At 42.3% G+C, this 21,196-nt stretch overlaps 1 protein-coding gene across 1 annotated transcript in view; it reads left to right on the plus strand.

Annotated features, from left to right (window-relative positions):
• Nucleotides 1-21,196, plus strand: part of GPATCH1 (G-patch domain containing 1) — a 50,247-nt gene that overhangs the window by 25,502 nt on the left and 3,549 nt on the right. Inside the window, exons 10-17 of the mRNA XM_081106676.1 lie at nucleotides 761-965; nucleotides 3,416-3,712; nucleotides 4,683-4,861; nucleotides 6,209-6,336; nucleotides 8,587-8,723; nucleotides 9,048-9,214; nucleotides 16,128-16,332; nucleotides 17,854-17,961. Of these exons, the coding sequence (XP_080962802.1) occupies nucleotides 761-965; nucleotides 3,416-3,712; nucleotides 4,683-4,861; nucleotides 6,209-6,336; nucleotides 8,587-8,723; nucleotides 9,048-9,214; nucleotides 16,128-16,332; nucleotides 17,854-17,961 (1,426 nt within the window). The remainder of the gene's footprint in view (nucleotides 1-760; nucleotides 966-3,415; nucleotides 3,713-4,682; nucleotides 4,862-6,208; nucleotides 6,337-8,586; nucleotides 8,724-9,047; nucleotides 9,215-16,127; nucleotides 16,333-17,853; nucleotides 17,962-21,196) is intronic.

Raw genomic sequence — 21,196 nt, forward strand, 5'->3', positions numbered from 1 at the left:
GCGGACTGAAGGGTCCTGGGTTTGGTTCTGGTCAAGGGCACATGCCCAGATTGCAGGCTTGATCCCCAGTAGGGGGTGTGCAGGAGGCAGCCTATCTATGATTCACTCTCATCATTGATGTTTCTATCTCTCTCTTTCCCTCTCACTTCCTCTCTGAAATCAGTAAAAAAATATGTTAAAAAATACCTCAGATAAAAAACAGTAAGGCCTAAAGTTCCAATTTGGAATGGAAACAACCAAAAAAAATATTTCTGAATTTAAAATTAACTTATTTAAAGTTATTTTTCCTATACCTTGAACCATACTTTTCTAAAATTTCTGATATACAGTGGGCCAGTTCTGCACGTGGGCCTGTACATCGTGTTATTGTCATTGTTCTTGTTCTTATATGAAACGTGCATATTAGCATCTCTGTGTAGAGTGGGCAGGGTGACATTAAAAATGTCTGGTTTTTAGAACAGTGTGGTTCTGGTGACCCTCCATATCCAGAATGGATGTTGGCTGGGCACCGGGACAATCTGCTCCCAGTGCTGCCTACCCACCTGCTGAATGTTAGCCTGGGAAAGGCTGGGGTTAATACCGCTCAGAGGTAACGGGTTTTCTTGGTAAAATCAAACACCATCATCTTGCAGCCTGTATTTTCAGAATTTTGTTCTGTGTGTGTGTGTTTGTTTGTTTGTTTTTCATCATTCGGAGATAGGGGTGTGCTAAGTGGTTATCTCGTTGTTGTTTTTTTGTTGTTGTTGTTGTTTTTTTAAAGATTTATCCACCACCTGAATTGCCAAGAGACTATCGACCAGTGCATTATTTCAGACCGGTGGTAGCTGCAACCTCAGAGAATTCCCACTTACTTCAAGTGTTATCAGAATCAGCTGGAAAGTCAATACATGACCCAGGGACACAGAGTAGACACCAACTGAATGCCTCCAAGCGGGGAGAGTTGCTAGGAGAAACACCTATTCAAGGTATGTGTCATGGAGAAGGTTAAAATCATTACATTTGTAATAATCTGAGTGGTCAAAATCAAATGGAAAGATGTTTTCCCATGATTTTGTATTCCCAAACTGGGAATAAAATTGTTTATTGTATATAAATGTAAGTGTACATCCTTTACTTCTTAAGAGTTGTTTCCCACCATCAATTCAGTTATATCATTGAAATTACAACCCTTATCTTAAGCTCAGCAGTTTTCGGATTTTAATAATTGTTCAGCAATGTGATGAAGACTAGGGACATGTGTAGCTTCACTTTCTCTGCACAGCCTGGGAACAGGATTTTTTCCTCAGGGGAAAAGGGTACTGTAGCACTTTTCCTGAAAGCCTGAAAGGAATGATGCATGTGAAAGTGTGGACAGATGTGGAGCATCCCCTGTATGTTTGAGCAGAAAGACCCACTAAGCAAGATGAACTTGTACTTGCCCTTTGGGAGCCTAATAGGTATCTCAAATATAATAGACCCAAACAGAAGTCTTGGTTCCCACTTCTTTCCCCAAACTTGCTTTTTCTCCAGTCTTCCCCTTCTCAGTAAATGTGACCCACTGCTCAGATCAGAATGTAGGAATTCTAGTTCTTAGCTCCTCTCTTTCCTTCCCTCCCTGACCCTATCCACAGCAAGTCCTCTCATTTCTACCCCAAATAGTCATGGGGACTCCATGTACTTTTCTGCATTTCTGCTGCTTCCCCTGTGGTCTGAATGCCCATCTACTCTTAGCTGGACTATTGCAGTGGCTTCCTGATTGGTCTTATTTGTCCTCTGCAGTCATCCCCCTTAACAGTAGCTAGGTGAACCAACTTATATCACTGTTCCCCTTAAAATGATCTAGTACTTCTTTTTTTGTAGTTGTTTATTTCTATTTATCGATTAGAGAGAGAGGAAGAGATAGAGAAACACTGACTTGTTGTTCCTCGTTTATGCATTCATTGGTTGATTCTTGTATGTGCCCTGACCAGTGATTGAACCGCAACCTTGGCATATTGAGATGACTCTCTAACCAACTGAGCTACCTGGCCAGGGCCACCAGTACTTCTTCCTTTTTAAAAATATATTTTTATTGATTTCAGAGCGGAAAGGTGAGGGAGAGAGAGATAGAAACATCAGTGATGTGAGAGATAGAAACATCAGTGATGTGAGAGAATCATTGATCAGCTGCCTCTTGCATGGCCCACATTTGGATCAAATCTGCAACCTGGGCATGTGTCCTGACTGGGAATCGAACCCTGAACTTCTGGTTCATAGGATGACGTTCAACCACTGAGCAATACCAGCTGGGCCTTCCCTTATATTTTGGCTTCTTCTTTTTATTTAGAGCAGCGTTTCTCAACCTGTGGGTCGCAACCCCTTTGGGGTTTGAAGGACCCTTTCACAGGGGTCGCCTAAGACCATTGGAAAACACATATATAATTACATATTGTTTTTGTGATTAATCACTATGCTTTAATTATGTTCAATTTGTAACAATGAAATTGGGGGTCACCACAACATGAGGAACTGTATTAAAGGGTTGCGGCATTAGGAAGGTTGAGAACCACTGATTTAGAGGTTACCTCAAATATTCTCTCTTTAGAGCAGGGGTCCTCAAACTTTTTAAACAGGGGGCCTGTTCACTGTCCCTCAGACCGTTGGAGGGCCGGACTATAGTTTAAAAAAAAACTATGAATAAAAAGAAAAAACAAACTATGAACAAATTCCTATGCACACTGCACATATCTTATTTTGAAGTAAAAAAACAAACGTTTTCGACGGGCTGCATGTGGCCCGTGGGCCGTAGTTTGAGGACCCCTGCTTTAGAGGGACCTTCCAGGCCTTCCCTGCCCACCATATAAGCTATTATTATCTCTCCCTCCACCCCCACAGCCAGCACTCTCACTTAAGTCACCCTCAATCACATCACCCTATTTTCCCCCACAGTACTCCTCTCATAGCAATCCTCTGGTGTTGATTTTTGGCTTCTTTATTGTCCTTCCCCCTCATTCGTGAGAGCAAGACCTTGTCTGCATTGTCCTCCAGCTCCAGGTCAGTGTCTGGCATGGAGTGAGTGCTCCGTGAGTGTTTGTGACATGAGTGGGTGTGTGATGGGTAACTCTACTCTGAAATGGTTCTTGTGCTGGGCAGGACTGTAGAAATGGAGGCCACTAGGGACTGGAAGTCTGGAGTTTGAGATGTCAGCTTCCTCATTCAGGGACCATTTGCTGGCCTGATAAACATCTAAGTAGTAACCTCATTTTTACCAACTGTAAAATGGGCTCATATTTTATTCCTGTCTAAATTACAGGGGTAATATGAATACAGATGAGACACTAAATGTAAAATACACTAATTACATGAATTGGTGATATTGAAAGTGTATGTACAGAAAAATGTAAGTAAATTTGACTTATGATACTTTTCATCTCTTTCTATTATTGTTTTTATTTAGGTTCAGCTACTTCAGTGTTAGAATTTCTGTCCCAAAAAGATAAAGAGAGATTCAAAGAAATGAAGCAGGCAACTGACCTGAAAGCAGCTCAACTCAGGGCCCTGAGTCTGGCCCAGAATGCTGCAAGCAGCAGAACCCAGCCCCCGTCTCAGGATGTCGGACACGGCTCTTGGCACACAGCATTGAGTGGTGGGACAGCCACCACAAAAGCCAGCAACTTCAAACCTTTTGCCAAAGATCCAGAAAAGCAAAAACGATATGAAAAGTTTTTAGCAAATATGAAACGGGGTCAGAAAGGTGGGTGCTAGGCCTGGTCTCCCATGTCTCAGCCAGCGGCAGTGTTCTTGGTGTTCTGGCCCGAGTCCCAGATTTAAAGTTGAAGCACCCTGCTCTGCCCATGTGCTTCGTTCTGCGGTAAACAGTGCCGAGATGTCAGGCCCTGGCTTTTGACCTTAGAAAGGAAGAACAGTTGGCTTGTGTTTCCGTTGATCTCAGGCCCCGAAGCTAGCTGTTTAATTAGAGAACATGCCGTGGTGGTGGCTAATGCTAAATTACAGACCACTTACTGTTTGCAAATGCTTGATCTCTGAAAGTGTTGTATTTCACACAAGAGAACAAGGTCATCTCCCATGCTACTTTAAGGTCCTACCACCCAACTCAAAATCATAGTTTAAAATTTGACTTATAGAGGAGAGTTGGCTGTTGAACCATTACACAGGGTAAAAAAATCATTCTGATCCATGAAGTAAATAAATATGGCAAGACAGGAGAGGGCTGACTATTATACGCAGCAGTCCTTGTGAGAGGTAGCAAATTTAAAGGGCTTGATTTTCCAAACAGATCTTTGTGTACCGTGCTTGAACTCCCTACGAAGAATCCAGACCCCTAATGTTTATTTGATAAAAAAAAAAAAAAGTTAGAATAATAAAGTTAGAGAAAGGAATGTTTTTTTGCCAAAACTTAGGAATGTAATTGGGACGAACTTATTGTCTGGGAATGGTAACAGGTTCCTTGTTTCGAAGATGAACCAAGCGTTAGTTCCCAAATGTTTTTCTCTGATGTACGCAGTAGAATTCAAAGGAAGCATCATTTTGAGAGAGTGAGCAATGTGACCTGTCAAGTTAGGGAGCCACCATGCTCTTAAAAACCAGCATGAGGACTTGTTTCTGGTGAAATCTGTGAGGACCCAGTGGTGCTACCAGGTGTTCCCCTTTAAGCCCCTTTTTTTCCCTAGGAGTGAAGCAGTTTCTTGTTCTCTGTACCGTAGATGCCCTGGAACATTGTCTGGATCCCAGTATGACAGAGTGGGAGCGAGGCCGAGAACGGGAGGAATTTGCTCGGGCAGCCCTGCTGTATGCATCTTCCCATTCGACCTTGTCCTCCAGGTTCACTCATGCCAAGGAGGACGACGATTCAGATCAAGTAGAAGTTCCTCGAGACCAAGAGGTCTGTTACCATTATGTCCCTACCTGGTGCATTTAAAAAAAAAAAGGTTTTTATTGATTTTTTTGGGAGAGAAAGAGAGAGAGGGGAGAGAGAGAGAGAGAGAGACAGAGAGAGAGTGTATGTGAGAGAGAAACATTAATTGGTTGCCTCTCATATACATCCTGACCAAGGATCGAACCAGTGACCTTTTGGTGCACAGGGCGACACTCAAACAACTGAGCCACTCCAGCCAGGGCACCTGGTGCATTTAAAAAAAAAATTATCTTTATTGTTAAAAGTATTACAGACACTACCCTTCCTTCCCTCATTGACCCTCTCCTCCCCACTCCTGCCCCCTTCTGACGCCTGGTACATTAAAAAAAATTTTTATTTATTGATTTGAGAGAGAGGAAGGAAAGGGGAGGGGAGAGAGAGAAACATCAGTTGTTTCACTTGTTTATGCATTCATTGGTTGATTCTTTTATTTTTTTAAAAAAATATTTATTGATTTCAGAGAAGAAGGGAGAGGGAGAGATAGAAACATCAATGATGAGAGAGAATCACTGATCGGCTGCCTCCTGCATGGCCCCCACTGGGGAACAAGCCTGCAACCTGGGCATGTGCTCTTGACCAGAATCAAACCTGGGACCCTTCAGTCCACAGGCTGATGCCCTATCCACTGAGCCAAACCTGCTAGGACTCATTGGTTGATTCTTGCAAGTGCCCTGACCAGGATTGAACCTGCAGCCTTGGCGTATTGGGATTATGCGCTAACCAACTGGGCTACCTGGCCAGGGCCTACCTGGTGCATTTTAAAATTAAAACATTGCATAGCTGCTAAGTGAAATAAGTCAGTCAGAGAAAGACACTCACTCATATGTAGAATCTAATTAACAAAATAAACTGATGAACAGAGTGGAAGCATGGAACAGTATCTTGGAGGGAAAGTGGGGGAGGATGGGTGAGTGTGAGATTACCAACTGAAGACCTGTATGCATATATGCATCACCCAGGGACACGGATAGTGGGATGGAGGGCCTGGGGCAGGAGTGGGGGTAGGCTGGAGGGGGTTAATGGGGAAAAAAGAGGGACATATGTAATACTTTCAACAATAAAGATTTTAAAAACACACACACAATACACTGCATAGCTAAATATTTAAACTCCCTCAGTTGAAAAGATCAAAATATACATGGCATTGTAAAATTATAAATTACGTTTATGTTTTTAGCTTCCGGTGTACTTTAGCAAAAATGTAGCATGACTGGTTGTGTAATTGTGAAAAATTGCTTGAAAACTTGTAAATGGGAGGGCAGTGAGGTCAATTGTGTGACCACCTGATGACAAAGAATGAATGTCTTTTCCCAGAATGATGTCAATGACAAGCAGTCGGCTGTGAAGATGAAGATGTTTGGGAAGCTCACCCGAGACACATTTGAATGGCATCCTGACAAGCTTCTATGTAAGAGGTTTAATGTCCCTGACCCTTATCCAGAGTAAGTTGGATAAACCTCCCCTTCCATCAGCACTTATTCCCTATATTAAAACTGTTTTTCTTCTTACATGCTCATATAAATTCCCTTTTTCTAGATGAACTTACTTGTATATACTTGAGTTGCAAATTGTGCAGATTTAATTTCTATTACTTTGTTATTGAAAAAACAAACATCCAGATAGCAAACTTATTCCATATTTAAGATATAAAACTCAGATATGTCAAGTTATAAAACGTAATGCTTATCTAATTTGCCACTTTTTCAATCCTATCCTATATAATAAAAGGCTAATATGCAAATTGACCCAACGGCAGAACAACTGGTTGCTATGACATGCACTGACCACCAGGGGGAAGGCGCTCAATGCAGCAGCTGCCCCCTGGTGGTCAGTGCACTCCCACAGGGAGAGCACTGCTCAACCAGAAGCCAAGCTCACGGCTGACAAGCGCAGCGGTGGTGTCGGGAGCCTCTCTTGCCTCTGCGGCAGCACAAAGAATGTCCTAACCTTCCAGTCGAACATCCCCCGAGGGCTCCTGGACTGTGAGAGGGTGCAGGTTGGGCTGAGGGACAACCCTCCCTGCCGAGTGCATGAATTTCATGTACCGGGCCTTTAGTAATTCATATACAGTTTACATTTAAAATGTTACTTACGTTTTATAATTCTTTATAAAAGTTTAGTACTTCTTATTTGATTATAAACACCCCAAGAAAGCATATACAGTTGAATCAGAGACTTTGTCAGAAGATTTAGGTATGCAGTTGACCCTTGAACAATGCAGTGGTTAGGGGCTCTGACACTGCACACTGTCCGCCCCCCTTCCTCTTCCCCCCCCCAGTCAAAAGTCCATGTATAACTTTTTTTTAAAAAAGTATACTTTATTTATTTATTTATATTTATTTATTTATAAATCCTCAACTGAGGATATTTTTACATTGATCTTTTAGAGAGAGTGGAAGAGAGAGGGAAAGACAGAGAGAAACATTGATGTGAGAGAAACACATCAATTGGTTGCCTCCTGCACGAGCCCCGACCACGGCCTAGGCTGGGAGGAGCCTGCAACTGAGGTATGTGCCCTTGATCAGAATTGAATCCAGGACATTTGGTCCACAGGCCAACGCTCTATCCACTGAGCAAAACCGGCTAGGGCTATAACTTTTTTTTTTTAAAGATCCAATGAATTCTCATTCCAAAGGTTTTTTTATTTTATTTTCATTTTCGAGGAAGGGAGAAACATCAATAAGAAAGAAACATCAATTGGTTGCCTCCTACATGCCCCCTACTGTGGATCAAGCTTGCAACCTGAGCATGTTCCCTAACTGGGAATCGAACCATGACCTCTTGGTTCATGGGGTGATGTTCAACCACTGAGTAACACCAGCTGGGCTCACGTATAACTTTTGACTCCCCAAAACCTTAATTACTAACAGTACTGTTGACCAGAAGCCTTACAGGTAACATAAGCAGTCGACATACTATTTTGTATGGTATATGTTACATATTATCTATATATATATATATATATAGAAGCCTAAGTGACCATTATGACTGGACGACCAGCCAGTAGCTATTACGCGCACTGACCACCAGAGGGCAGACGCTTAATGCAGGAGCTGTCCCCTGGTGGTCAGTGTGCTCCCACAGCCAACCTCCTGCAACTGGCCAACCTCCGCCGTCCCTGGCCGGCCTTGATTGGCCCCGATTGGGACTGGGCAAGATGGCCCCAATAGTCCAGGAGGGACCTCCCCCTCCATGCATGAATTTGTGCACCGGGCCTCCAGTATTCTTTTTTTTTTTTTTTTTTTATTATTAGTTAAGGTATTACAAATGTGTCCTCATCCCCCCCCATTCAGTATTCTTATAATAGAGTAAGTTAGAGAAAATAAAGTGTTAAGGAATCATAAGGAAAATACATTTATGGTATCTATTGAAAATAATCTGCATATAAGTGACCTGCACAGCTCAAACCTGTGCTATATTTTTAGCAGTGGAACTTTTCCTTAATGGAAATCCATCTTCAAAGTTAAATTCTAGCTCTTACTATAATCAGGAAAAAACTAATGGTTACTAAAGTCACCCATTATAAATTCTTAAATTGCTTTGCCAAGTGAAAACATCTTAGGGGACCTTTATAACCAAGTAGAAGAGCTACAGGTGAAACACATGAGATGGTAAGCTTTATAGGAATTAGATTTTATTGTCACAGTTGTTATTAAAATTATATTCATATTTTTTCTTTTCAAAACCCCCAGTTCAACTTTAGTTGGCTTACCAAGAGTGAAACGTGACAAATACTCAGTCTTCAACTTTCTGACACTCCCAGAGACAGCTTCCTTGCCTACAACTCAAGCCTCAAGTGAGAAAGTACCGCAGCACCGAGGTCCCGACAGTGAGTAGGGCTTCCTCAGGCCCAGTTGCTGACCTTGGTCTGTTGGGAAGACAGAAATAAAGGGTCATCTAATCCTAAGGATACACAGAGTGCAAACTCTCCTCCCATAAACATAACTGCTCATATGGATACCTTAGCTCATCTTGTAATGGTCCAGATGTGTCCTGTTTGGGGTGGTACTCTGCCTCAGCATCTGCCACATGCCCAACACTTTGCACAGTGCCCGGCCTGTAGTAGGGTCACTGATGTTCTTGAATGAGCTGTAATGAAAAACTCGTCTTCTGCTTGCTAATTCTGATGTTATGTCTATGTCCTACTTTTCAGAACCAAGAAAACCATCCAGATGGGATACATCTAAACAAGAAAAGAAAGAAGATTCCATTAGTGAATTCTTAAGTTTGGCTAGATCAAAAGTTGGTCCACTTGAACAAGAGTCCAGTCCATTAGTAAACAAAGAGGAAGTGCATGTGAAGGAATCACTCTCAAATAAGGTATTTGGGCTTCTGGTTCTCTTTGCCAGGCTAGCCGTGGCCTTTACCTTTCTCTATAGTGAGCAGGGGTAACACACTCTGTGAAGGGCTAGTTATTAACACGTTAAGCCCCATTTTAGTCACTGGTGACCTACACTATACTTTCTGTCCGGAAGACAAAACAGGCTGGGTGCTTAATGTGTTAAATATTGAAAGCTTTGTGGGCCATAGTCTCTATTGCAACTATTCAACCCTGCTGTTGAGTGTGAAAGGAACCACAGGCAATGTGAAAACAGTTGGGTACTTGTATCTTCTATAATAATAAAAGTGTAATATGCAAATCTACCGAACAACCAAACAGCAGAACGACCTTCCAGACGACCTTCTCGATGACCACGCTATGACCTGCACTGGTTCCAGGCCAGCCAAGGCAGGGGCAATGTAATTGGTCAGGGGGCCCTGCCATTGCTCCACAATTGCCCTGCGAGGGAGGCCCAGGCCACCAGCTGGTGGGGCGATCGATCGGGGGTGGGGCGATCGATCGATAGGGGGGCCTTGCAGTTGCCCCAAAGAGGGAGGCCCAGGCCACCGGCCAACGATGCTGTGGTGGGTGTGCGGGGCCGGCCAGCGATCGCCCCGCAGAGGGAGGCCCAGGCCAGCCAAGCAGTTGCACCCCACACCTGTCGCCTGCAGGTGTGGGGGGGAGGGGGGGAGTGGCAGCGGCAGGGGCAGGGCCAGCTGCTGGAAGCCAGGGGAAGGAAAGCCCGGATAGGCCCTGATCGCCAGCCAGGCAAAGGGACCCTACCCAAGGGGTCCCAGATTGTGAGAGAGTGCAGGCCAGGCTGAGGGACACTTTCTCCCCCGTGCACGAATTTTGTGCACTAGGCTTCTAGTGTTCCAATAAAACTTATTTACAAAAACAGACAGTAGGTTGGATTTGGCCCCTGGGCTGTAGTTTGCCAACACCTGCGCTACTGTCGAACAATTCGAGTCACGGCTTAAATCATTTGAGGAGAGGTTATAAACTGCCTAGAATGGCTTTCACATAGCATTAACTATTAAAACAAAATTCAATGTATTTGTATTAGAAAATATAATTTTCCAAGTAACAAGTATTCTCTTTTGTGGAGAATATAGAGAGAATATCCATTGTTGGTTTTTTTTTAAATTACTGCTTTAATAGTTAACAGTTGAACTTAATAAAAAGTTGCTTTTATTTATAATATTGTCATTACATTTTAAAATATTTTTGTAACTTATTATTATTAAACCTGGGCAGGGTTTACTCTAGTTTTTAATCCTCACCCTATTGATTTTAGAGACAGAGGAAGGGAGGGAGAAACAGAGAGAGAGAGAGAGAGAGAGAGAGAGAGAGAGAGAGAGAGAGAGAGAGACATCGATTGGCTGCCTCCCGTTGCACCCCAACTGGGGATCAAACCTACAACCTTCTGGTGTAGAGGGCAGTGCTCCAACCAACTGAGCCACCTGGGCAGGGTTTACTCTAGTTTTTAATTAACCTACATTAAAACAGACTTTTTAAGCCCTGGCTGGTTTGGCTCACTGGATGGCTTAGCCTGTGGACTGAAGGATCCTGGGTTCGATTCTGGTCAGGAGCACATACCTTAGTTTCAGGCTCGATCCCTGGCCCAGGGACGCGTGCGGGAGGCAGCCAATGATGTGTCTCTCTCACATCGATGTTTCTCCTCCTCCCTTCCATTCTCTCTAAAAAATCAATAGAAAAAATATCCTTGGCTGAGGATTAACAGCAACAGCAACCTGACTTTTTAAATGTACAGGTCAGTGAGTTTTTGCACAGATTCATGTAGTCACTACCACAGTCAGGATACACATGGTACCATCATCACAAGAAGCCTCCGCATGCTGTTCCTTTATAGTTTCCCCTCTCTGCATCCCAGAACCCAGTCAGCCACTGCTCTCTTCTTGTCTCTATAGTTTTGCTCTAGAATGTTATATACTAGTAAATGGAATCAGACAGTATACAGCCTTTTGAGATTGGCTTCTTTCATTCAGCATCATACCTTTGAGATTTATAGTATTTTTGCATGTAGCAATAGTTCATTCCTTTTTATTGCTGAACTAGAGGCCTGGTGCATGAATTCCTGTATGGGTGTGGTCCCTAGGCCTCGCCAGCGATCGAAGCGCCACGTGCCCCCCTCCACCTGAGTCATGGTGCCCGAGTCCCCACACAGAGATGTGGTGAGTGTGGCCGGACGCCATGGGCCTGGGTGCAGTGTGGGCATGGAAGCCGGGTGGGCAGCGCACTCTGTCCCAGCTGACCTCGTAGACTGGCTCCTGTGTGAACCCACGAGGAACCCGACCAGACCCTGCGGTCCCAGCTGCTGCGGCCGGGCTCACCTGGAAGACGCCATGTGGGTGCGGGGTGGGCTCCTTGTGTGCACCTGGCACCTCAGCGCGGGGGGCTTCCCTGGCGCATGAGCCCTGGTATCCCAGAAAAGGTAGTAGGGGGAGTGAGAGTGAGCTCAGGAGACACCCCGCATTCTCACTGCACCTCTGTCCCCCGTCACCCCCGCCCCCAGGTAGTCGGTGAGAGGTTGCAGCACATCGCTGATGCCCGCCATGTTCTGCGCCGCCCCCTGGTGGCCAGCACATGTCATAGTGAGCAGTCGAACTCCTGGTCGAGGGGACAATTTGCATATTAGGCTTTTATTATATAGGATACTATTTTGTTGTATGGGTGTACCATAGTTTGTTGTTCACTCTTTTTTTTTTTTTTTTTTTTAAATATATTTTATTGATTTTTTACAGAGAGAAAGGGATAGAGATAGAGAGTTAGAAACATCGATGAGAGAGAAACATCGATCAGCTGCCTCCTGCACATCTCCTACTGGGGATGTGCCCGCAACCCAGGTACATGCCCTTGACCGGAATCGAACCTGGGACCTCTCAGTCCGCAGGCCGACGCTCTATCCACTGAGCCAAACCGGTTTCGGCTTGTTGTTCACTCTTTAAGGACATATGGTTGTTTCCAGCTTTTCGCTATCATAAATAAAGCTGCTGTGAACATTCATGTGCAGATTTTATGTGGACATAAGTATTTATTTCTCACCTAGTAGTGGAGTACTGGGTAATAATATTCTTACAGATTTAACTTTATAAGAAACTGCCAGGCTGTATTTCAAAGTGGTTTTTGCTTCAGGTATTTTGAAATTCTCTTGTTAATTACATTCTCATTTTAGATTATTATATCTTTTTGGTAAATTGACTCTTTTATCATTATGTAATATCACTCTTTATCTCTTTTACATAGTACTAGTATATATTTTTCCATCATTTTAACCTATCTAATTCATTACTTTTAAAGTGGATTTTTTTTTATAAAAAGCAAGTAATTGTCATTGAGTCTTTTTTTAAAAATGCACTTGGTAATATACATGTTTTAATTTGTGTTTTGATCATTTGCATGTAATTTGTTGACATATTTGGATTTATATTTGCAATTTTATTATTTGCTTTCTGTCTGTTTTTATTTTTTTTTTGTTCCTCTCTTTTCCCTTTCCTGCCTTCTTTTGTATTACTTAAATAATGGTTAGTATTCCATTTTGATTTATTAATTATTATTTTTAAAAATATATTTTTATTCATTTCAGAGAGGAAGGGAGAGGGAGAGATAGAAACATCAATGATAAGAGAAAATCATTCATTGGTTGTCTTCTGCACACCTCCTACTGGGGATCAAGCCCACAACTTGGGACCTCTTGGTCCATGGGACAACGCCCAGTTTACTGAGCCACACTGGCTAGGCAATTTATCTATTAATTATTTTTTACTCTCTTTAATTTTTAGTGATTATTTTAGGGATTACAATGTACAAATTTACCTTTTCACAGTCTACTTAGAATTGATATTTTTATCCCTTCAAGTGTAATGTAGAAATCTTACCACGGATAGGTCTCTTTTCTCTCCATTTTATATTATCTTATGTATATATACTGAAAACTTTATCAGACAATGTTTTGATTTTTACTTCAATGTTATACATATTTTAAAGAACTGATGAGAAGAGAATAGTTTATTGTATTTACTGAGGTATATATCATTTCTGTTGTTCTTTCTTCATTCCTGAAGTTCCAAGTTCCCTCTTTCACTTTCTTCTGTCTGAGGAACTTCCTTTAGCATTTCTTTTACAGCACTTCCAGCAACTAATTCTCTTAATTTTCCTTAATCAGAGAATTTCCTGTGTTTTATCTTCATTTCTAAAGGATGCGTATGCTGGGAAAAGAATTCTGGGTCAGCAATTCTTTTCTTTTAGTTCTTAAAAATGTTGTACCACTTCCTTTTGACATTCCTAATTTCTGACGAGAAATCTACAGTCATTCATATAATTATTTATCTCTTTATATGATGTGATACGATGTGATTTTTCCTCTTGCTTTTTGATTGTGATGTGTCTGGGCATGATTTCTTTGAGATTAGTGTGTTTGGGGTTTGCTGAGCTTCTTTGCTGGATAAAGTAATCTTGGTTGTAGGTTCTTGGTATTCATCACTTTGAATATTTCTTGCCACTCCCTCCTGGCCTGCAAAGTTTCTGTTGAGAAATCAGCTGACAGTCGTATGGGTATTCCCTTGTAGGTAACTGACTGTTATTCTCTTGCTGCTTTAAGATTCTCTCTTTGTCTTTTGCTCTTGGCATTTTAATTCTGATGTGTCTTGGTGTGGTCCTCTTTGGATTCCTTTTGTTTGGGGTTCTCTGCGCTTCCTGGACTTGTAAGTCTATTTCTTTCACTAGGTAGGGGAAGTTTTCTGTCATTATTTCTTCAAATAGGTTTTCAATATCTTGCTCTCTCTCATCTTCTGGCACCCCTATAATTCTGATGTTGGTACACTTGAAGTTGTCCCAGAGGCTCCTTACACTATCTTCGTATTTTCGGATTCTTGTTTCATTTTGCTTTTCCGGTTGGGTGTTTTCTGCTTCTTCTCATTTCAAATCTTTGACTTGATTCTTGCACTCCTCTGGTCTGCTGTTGGGAGTCTGTATAATCTTTATTTCAGTCAGTGTATGCTTAATTTCTAGTTGGTTCTTTATCACAACATCAAGGGTCTCATTAGATTTCTTGAGGATCTCACTATATTTATTGGCGTTCTCACCAGTCTTTTCGAAGGCCTTACTAAGTTTATTGGCGGCTTCTAGACAGTTCTTGAGAGACCTTAAAAGTGTGGTTTTGAACTCTATATCCTCCATTTCTGTCAGTTGTGTCCTGTTTCTTTGTCTCCGCATTTTTTATGCTTTCTTGGTGCACCCCCTAGTGGTCTTTGTGCGCATTCTTGTTGTAGTTAAGCCTTGATTGTTGTAGGTAACACTGGGGGGGATTTGACCTCCAGGCCAACTGGCTGTGAGAATCAGCTGTGTCTGCAGTGGGAGAACTTCTGTCCTCTAGGGAGGTGCTAATCTAGCCTTTGCCTAAGGCTATCCTGCAAATGCCTCTGTGCAAGGCTTGGGCAGGGTGGGTCCCAGGGGATCAACAGGGCTGGCAGAGCGAGCAGTTATGGCTGCTCTCAGTCCCGTCTCCAGAGGCTCTGCCTCTCGGTCCCAGCAACCGCTGCAAACCTCGGAGAGAAAGCTGCCCTCGAGTTCCGACCGATGCCAGACAGTCCCGCTTCTCCCGTTTGAGTCTGGGTCCCCAGAGGCTCGCCCGGAACTGGAGCTCAGAGCCTGAGACTCCCTCCGGATTGAAACAGACAACCGCGCCCTCAGCCGCCAGCCTGCTCCGCACGCACCTCCGCACCTTTGTATTTTCCACACTGTGCCTCCTCTGAGTCTCGGTGTGCTTTTCTCTTTCCTTCTAGTTGTAGAATTTCCCCTCAGCCAGCCTTCCTGTGGTAGGTTTTGTGTCCTTGTAATATATCCCTCCTCCTTTCCAAGCATGAAGCTCAGTAAGATTTTCTGGACTCCTCTTTTTATTTTTCTCAGTTCCAGCTGTAGAATCAGTCTCCAAGGTGCCTGGCTATTTTTAGTGGGGAATGGTATACTTGTTTTCTTTGATTTTTATTTCTGTGAAAAGAGTTTATTTTAAAACCACAAATTCCACTGTCTTGTACCATTTTCCTCCTGTGGGTATTTGTAACTTTGCTGTAGAAATTGGAGGTGATGTGGTATGGAGGAGTGCCCACTGGTTGAGAGAGGAGAGCTGGGTAGTAGAGTCCAGATCCAGTCGCTGGGCCTCTCATCTCTGAGCCTGGTTCTCCAGTGGAAAAATGGAAGGACAGAAGTGGATTGTGATCTGGACCTGGGGTTCTTGTATCGCTTAGCACATTAGTTTGCCCAGGTCTGGCCGGTGATACGCTCTTGGAGGGTGGGAGCTATGTCTTCTTCTCACCTTTGCTATTTGCTGATTGAATTGAGTGCATACAAAGTTACTGGCTCTTTATTTGGTTGGTATGAATGTCCATTTCTAGGCTTCTTTTAGGAAGAGTGATGTGTAGTTGCAAAGAGAAGTTTTGTGGCCATTTTATCAACGTGTTCCTGGTTTCCTCCCCATTGTGTGGAGGGCCTAGTTTTCTCTCCAGCATTTTCTTATGAAAGGTGTCTTCAGCACCTTTAATATTGGACCTCTGAAGGCTCAGACAGACTCTTGAAAATAGGACAGAGGCACTGTGCTATTTCCTACTGCACTTTTCTCTGCATTTCTGATTAACGACTTATCTCTATGAGAAATTTCAGCTGCTTCTACCGTTCAGCACATCCTGCAGTTGTTGAGTCAGAAACACCACAAAAATAAATAATGTGTGTGATAATTGTTTAGTTATGCAGTATGTGAGTGTGGAGACCCATGTACACGAACATAAACACCGGTGTGTGTGTGTGTGTGTGTGTGTGTGTGTGTGTGTGTTTTCTAGAACATTTGGCTCCTTTCACTCTTCTTCATTCCTGACTCTTATTTCCCTGTTAATACAGCTGGTAAACAAAGATGTGGATTCACAGACTGAAGGGGGAGAGAGCCGTCCATCCATGGACTTATTCAAGGCCATCTTTGCCAGCTCCTCTGAAGAAAAGTCCTCATCCTCTGAGGATGAACAGGGCGACAGCGAGGATGATCAGGAGGGTCCCGGGGAGGCTGACTGCAAAAGTTCCCAGGAGGAACTGTCGCCTGTGGCACCCAGTACGTCAGTATTTCAGACTTTGGGATCTAAAGGAGAAAATAGCGATGTCTCTAGAGAAGCTGCTGCTTTGCTTAGTGTGTAATTTTAAACCAGGATAATAGCAATCAGTGGTGTTTTAATCTTTTACATTTTTAACTGGGGTAGACCAGAGTTCTGTTTTATTTGGTATAAACCTCTGGTATATGTTTAGGATAGCTATGTTTGATAATGTTGATTTTCCTACTTATCCTAGTTGAGAAGATTTAAGAATAGTAAATATTTTATCTAAAAATAGCTGTATTTATGTATGTATGTATTTTAGAGAGAAAGAAAGGGCTGGGCACAGAGAAACATCTATTTATCGTCCCACTTATTTATGTATTCATTGGTTGATTCTTGTATGTGCCCTGTCCTGACCAGAGATTGAACCTGCAACCTTGGTGTGTGGTGACAATGCTCTAACCAACTGAGCTTGTTTTTAAAACCTTGTTGACAAGGAGGTGCTAGGATTGCTGGATGACATTTAGTCATGACTACAAGGGCTCTTCCAGCTGTCCTCTCTGAAGGGCACATTGTGTGCTCTGGATCAACCAGCCCTGGCAGATGGGGTCTGTCCTCGTTACTCTAACACCTGGTCAGTAGCTTACCCTGCTTGTTCTGTTTAACCCAGCCAGGACTGCTGGCACAGGAGAGGAGGCCGTCTTGCACTTGCAAGGGTAGAAGACTTTTCAGCTGTTTGGGGGTGGGTGTGTGGACAAAATTAGAGTGCTCTGCCTGCCCTGACAGTCTGTGGTGGACGTGGGTATAATTTTTGAGGGCCTTTAACCAAAAAGTTACATAGTAGTATAAAATATTGTTTGTTCTTAGGTGATTGCAAATGTCAGCCTCTATTTTATTTCTATAAAACAAATTCAACTTACATTTTTATTACAAAGTCATATATATTTGAATTTTAAAAATATAAATATATAGAAAGCTTAAGGTCCCAGAGGTAACCATCCTGAACACTTTTGATGCTTATGTTTCTAGACTTTTTCTATTTTTATCTCTCCTATTTGAAAACATAGTCATCTGTTTTAAAAAATGATATTATTTATGTGAACATGATAATTTGTTTATATTCAGTTTTTCTCCTCTTTGATAATTCATTTTGAGTGAAATTAAACTTTCTGAGCTGGGGCATAGTCTTACATCCCTGATTATAAATTTAATTTTTCTCTGATGACCCTTCTTCGAGGATATGTTTCAACCCTTCAGTTTGTAGTAGGTGGTTGGGATGCCATACATATCCCTGTGTTACAGACACTGATGCATTTGGTTGCCTGTGCCCTTGTGTGACTGACTTCCCAGCTCTAAAGCCCATGAGGTTGGAGGTCAGGTCCATGGTTCACCACACCTGTGTCCTCAGCACCTGGTGTGAGTTAGTTAAGCCAAGTGGTGAAGGAAGGCACATGTTATCTGGTGGCAACAGACATTAGTTAAAGACTCAAATACATTAATATTTGACAGATATATAAAGCTAATACCCTGGTGTTTTTCAGCTAGTGAGCCGGCCCCCCAGGAGCCCGCGCCTTCCTTTGTGATACAGAAGACGCAGATAGACGAAAGAGAAGAGTTCGGCCCTCGGCTGCCTCCTGTCTTCTGCCCCAGTGAGTCCAGAGCTCCTTGGTTCACCTGTTTGCACTGGCACCAGAGTGTCTCCTGAAATGGGACAACTCTAACTGTGTTATATCCACCCATCTAATCCAACATGAGGCCAACCAAATGCACACATTTGTTGCTGGTTTATCTGTTCTCAGCCACATTTTGAAACCCATTGCTCCACCTAGTACCTAAGTGTTGGTTGTTGCGTTACAGCCTCAGAGTCCTTGAAGCTTTTCTTTCTTTTTTTTAACTTTCAGATATTTCAAATGTTGTCACTTATAGAAATAAAAAGTAAAAGCCTAGGACACAAAGATGAGAAGGGAATTGCAGGGAGTAAGGTATTCTGAGACTTTTTTATACTTTGGCTAATGTAGCAAATAAAATAAAATTAATTCTTTCTGAAGTAAATACAGCCCATCTTCCTCCTCCGGTAGCTGTTAACGACTTCTGTTCAGGGCCATCTTAAATTGACCTCTCATGTTTAAATGTTTGGACTGGTTTATCATTTCTCTGAAAACTGGGTTAAAAAACCTCTGATAACGTGCCCCAGGTATATGAATAATAAATAATTGTTATCTACTCTATAGTTTCCTATAGCACTCACATATAAATATTGTTTTAGTTAATTCAGCCTTCAAAGAGATGATGAGAAGCAGAGAGGAGTAAAAAGTGTGAAATTTTGAAAAGTTGCAGTGAATGTATTATTTGCTTCAGTTACTCAGATCTTTAGCTTAAAGCAGGGGTCCTCAAACTACGGCCTGCGGGCCACATGCAAATACAAATATTGTATTTGTTCCTGTTTTGTTTTTTTACTTCAAAGTAAGATATGTGCAGTGTGCATAGGAATTTGTTCATGGTTTTTTTTTAAACTATAGTCCGGCCCTCCAACGGTCTGAGGGACAGTGAACTGGCCCCCTGTTTAAAAAGTTTGAGGATCCCTGCCTTAAAGTGTGCTAGCTAAAAAAAAAAAAAAAAAAAAAAAAAAAATGTATGTGTTAGCTGTTAAAAGCTAAGTTATTTATGCCCATTTCTCAGATCGTCCTTGATATCCTTAGAATAGTTAATAACTTAATTTAGTCTGTGGGTTATTGAGGGAAAAGGGTTTTTCAAAAAATAGCATTTAACAAAAGGTTATTAAAATCACAATGAGCTGGACTGGTGTGGCTCAGTGTATTGAGCATAGCCCCAGGGACCAAGAGGTCCTGGGTTCGACTCACGGTCAGGTCACATGCCCGGGTTTCAGGCTCGATCCCCATCAGGGGGCATGAAGGAGGCAGCCCATCAGTGTGTGTCTCTCTCATTGATGTTTCTATCTCTCCCTCTCCCTTCCTCCCTGAAACCAATAAAAATATATTTAAAAACAACAACAACAACAATGACATATCACCTCACAAACAATAAATGCTGGCAAGGATGTGGAGAGAAGGGAACCCTAGTACACTGCTGGTGAGAATGCAGACGGTACAGCCACTTGAAAAATAGTATGGAGTTCCTCAAAAAATTAAAAATTTGAACTGCCATTTGACCCAGTGATCCCACTTCTGGGAATATATCTTAAAACCCCTGAAATACCAATCAGAAAGGATATATGCACTCCTATGTTCATAGCAGCATTGTTTACAATAGCTAAGATTTGGAAACAGCCCAAATGCCCATCAGTAGATGAATGAATTAAAAAACGGTAGTACATGTACACAATGGAATACTATGCAGCTGTGAAAAAGAAGGATCTCTTACCCTTTGAGACAGCATGCATGGACCTGGAGAGTCTTTTTTTATTTATTTCAGAGAGAGGAAGGGAGAGGGAGAGAGAGACAGCAACATCAATGATGAGAGAGAATCATTGATTGGCTGCCTCTTGCATGCCCCCTACTGGGGATTGAGCCTGCAACCCCAGCATGTGCCCTAACTGGTAATTGAACTGTGACCTCCTGGTTCATGGGTTGGTGCTTAACCACTGAACAACACCGGCTGGGCTGGAGAGTATTATGCTAAGCAAAATAAGCCAGTCGGAGAAAGACAACTATACATGATCTCTTAACATGTGAAATCTAATGAACAAAATAAATCGACCAACAAAATAAGTCCCACGGTGTGGAGGCATGGAACAAACGGACATACCTTGGATGGCGGTGGGGAATGAGAACAGATAAACCAGAGAGCTCATGTATGTATACGCATAGCCCCTGGTCACAGACAATAGAGTGGCGAAAGGCTGGGGAGTGGGGAGAGGCTGAATGCATGGGGCAAAATTGGGGGAAGGGAAGGTGGAGAATCTGTAATACTGTCAACAATAAAAATAATTTTTAATTAAAAAAATAAAGGTTGGGGAGGTCAGTTTTTGAAAAATATGACCAAACTATAGGAATAGAAAATTGCAGACACCTGTTAACTGGGTTTGGACAATATCCATACCTGAAACACTTGGAACTTTCTTTAGGTGGAAAAAGATGATTTAATAATTTAAACTGCTTCTACTATTATGAATTTTTATGGGTTTGGGTACCAGGAAATTAATGACCTATGAAAACATTTTGGTCAGAATTTGGAGGTGGAGAATTTAGGTGCCTGCAACTTGTAATTTTAATGATTACATATATTGTGTTGCTCTGCTGCTCGTGTTTTAGTGTTTCTACTTATAAGACGAATTCATGTTGAATGTGCTTTTGTGAAGGGAGGGTGATATGAGAGGAGCTTATATGCCAGATACCAGGCTATGGGATTCCTGTTTGAAGTCCCATCTAATCCTCTCTATGTCCCTAAGGAGTTAGGGATTCTTCTTATCCCTGTTTTATGGGAGGGGAAGCTGAGACTTGAAGAGGTTAAGCAAGGTGCCCAAGGTCGATCACAGAGCTGGCGACACAGCTGAGGTTCAGACTCTGAGCTTACTCTAGGATGTTAATTACAAAAGCTTATGGGCATTCTAGTCTGACTTTGTCTTCATCTGCCAAGATGCTCATTGGATCAGACAGGACTTATGTTGATGTTTCTGGCAGTTTTTAAATGCAGGGTGTCCCCCAAAAATGTATACATACTGTAACGGCTGTTAGCTCAATTTTGAAAATCAAATGTATTTTAATAAACTCTGCCTTTATAATTATTCAAAGAGTGTGTATACATGTTTTGGAATTCCCTATATAGAGCTAGCACGTGATATGCTAATCTATTTGTATATCAGTGAGGCAGGGTAGGAGTTCTGCCTTAATGTTAATCATCCCATCTAAGGCATATTCCTAATTC

The sequence above is a fragment of the Myotis nattereri genome, assembly GCF_964212035.1.
Source record: "Myotis nattereri genome assembly, chromosome: 15".
Taxonomy (NCBI): Eukaryota; Metazoa; Chordata; class Mammalia; order Chiroptera; family Vespertilionidae; genus Myotis; species Myotis nattereri.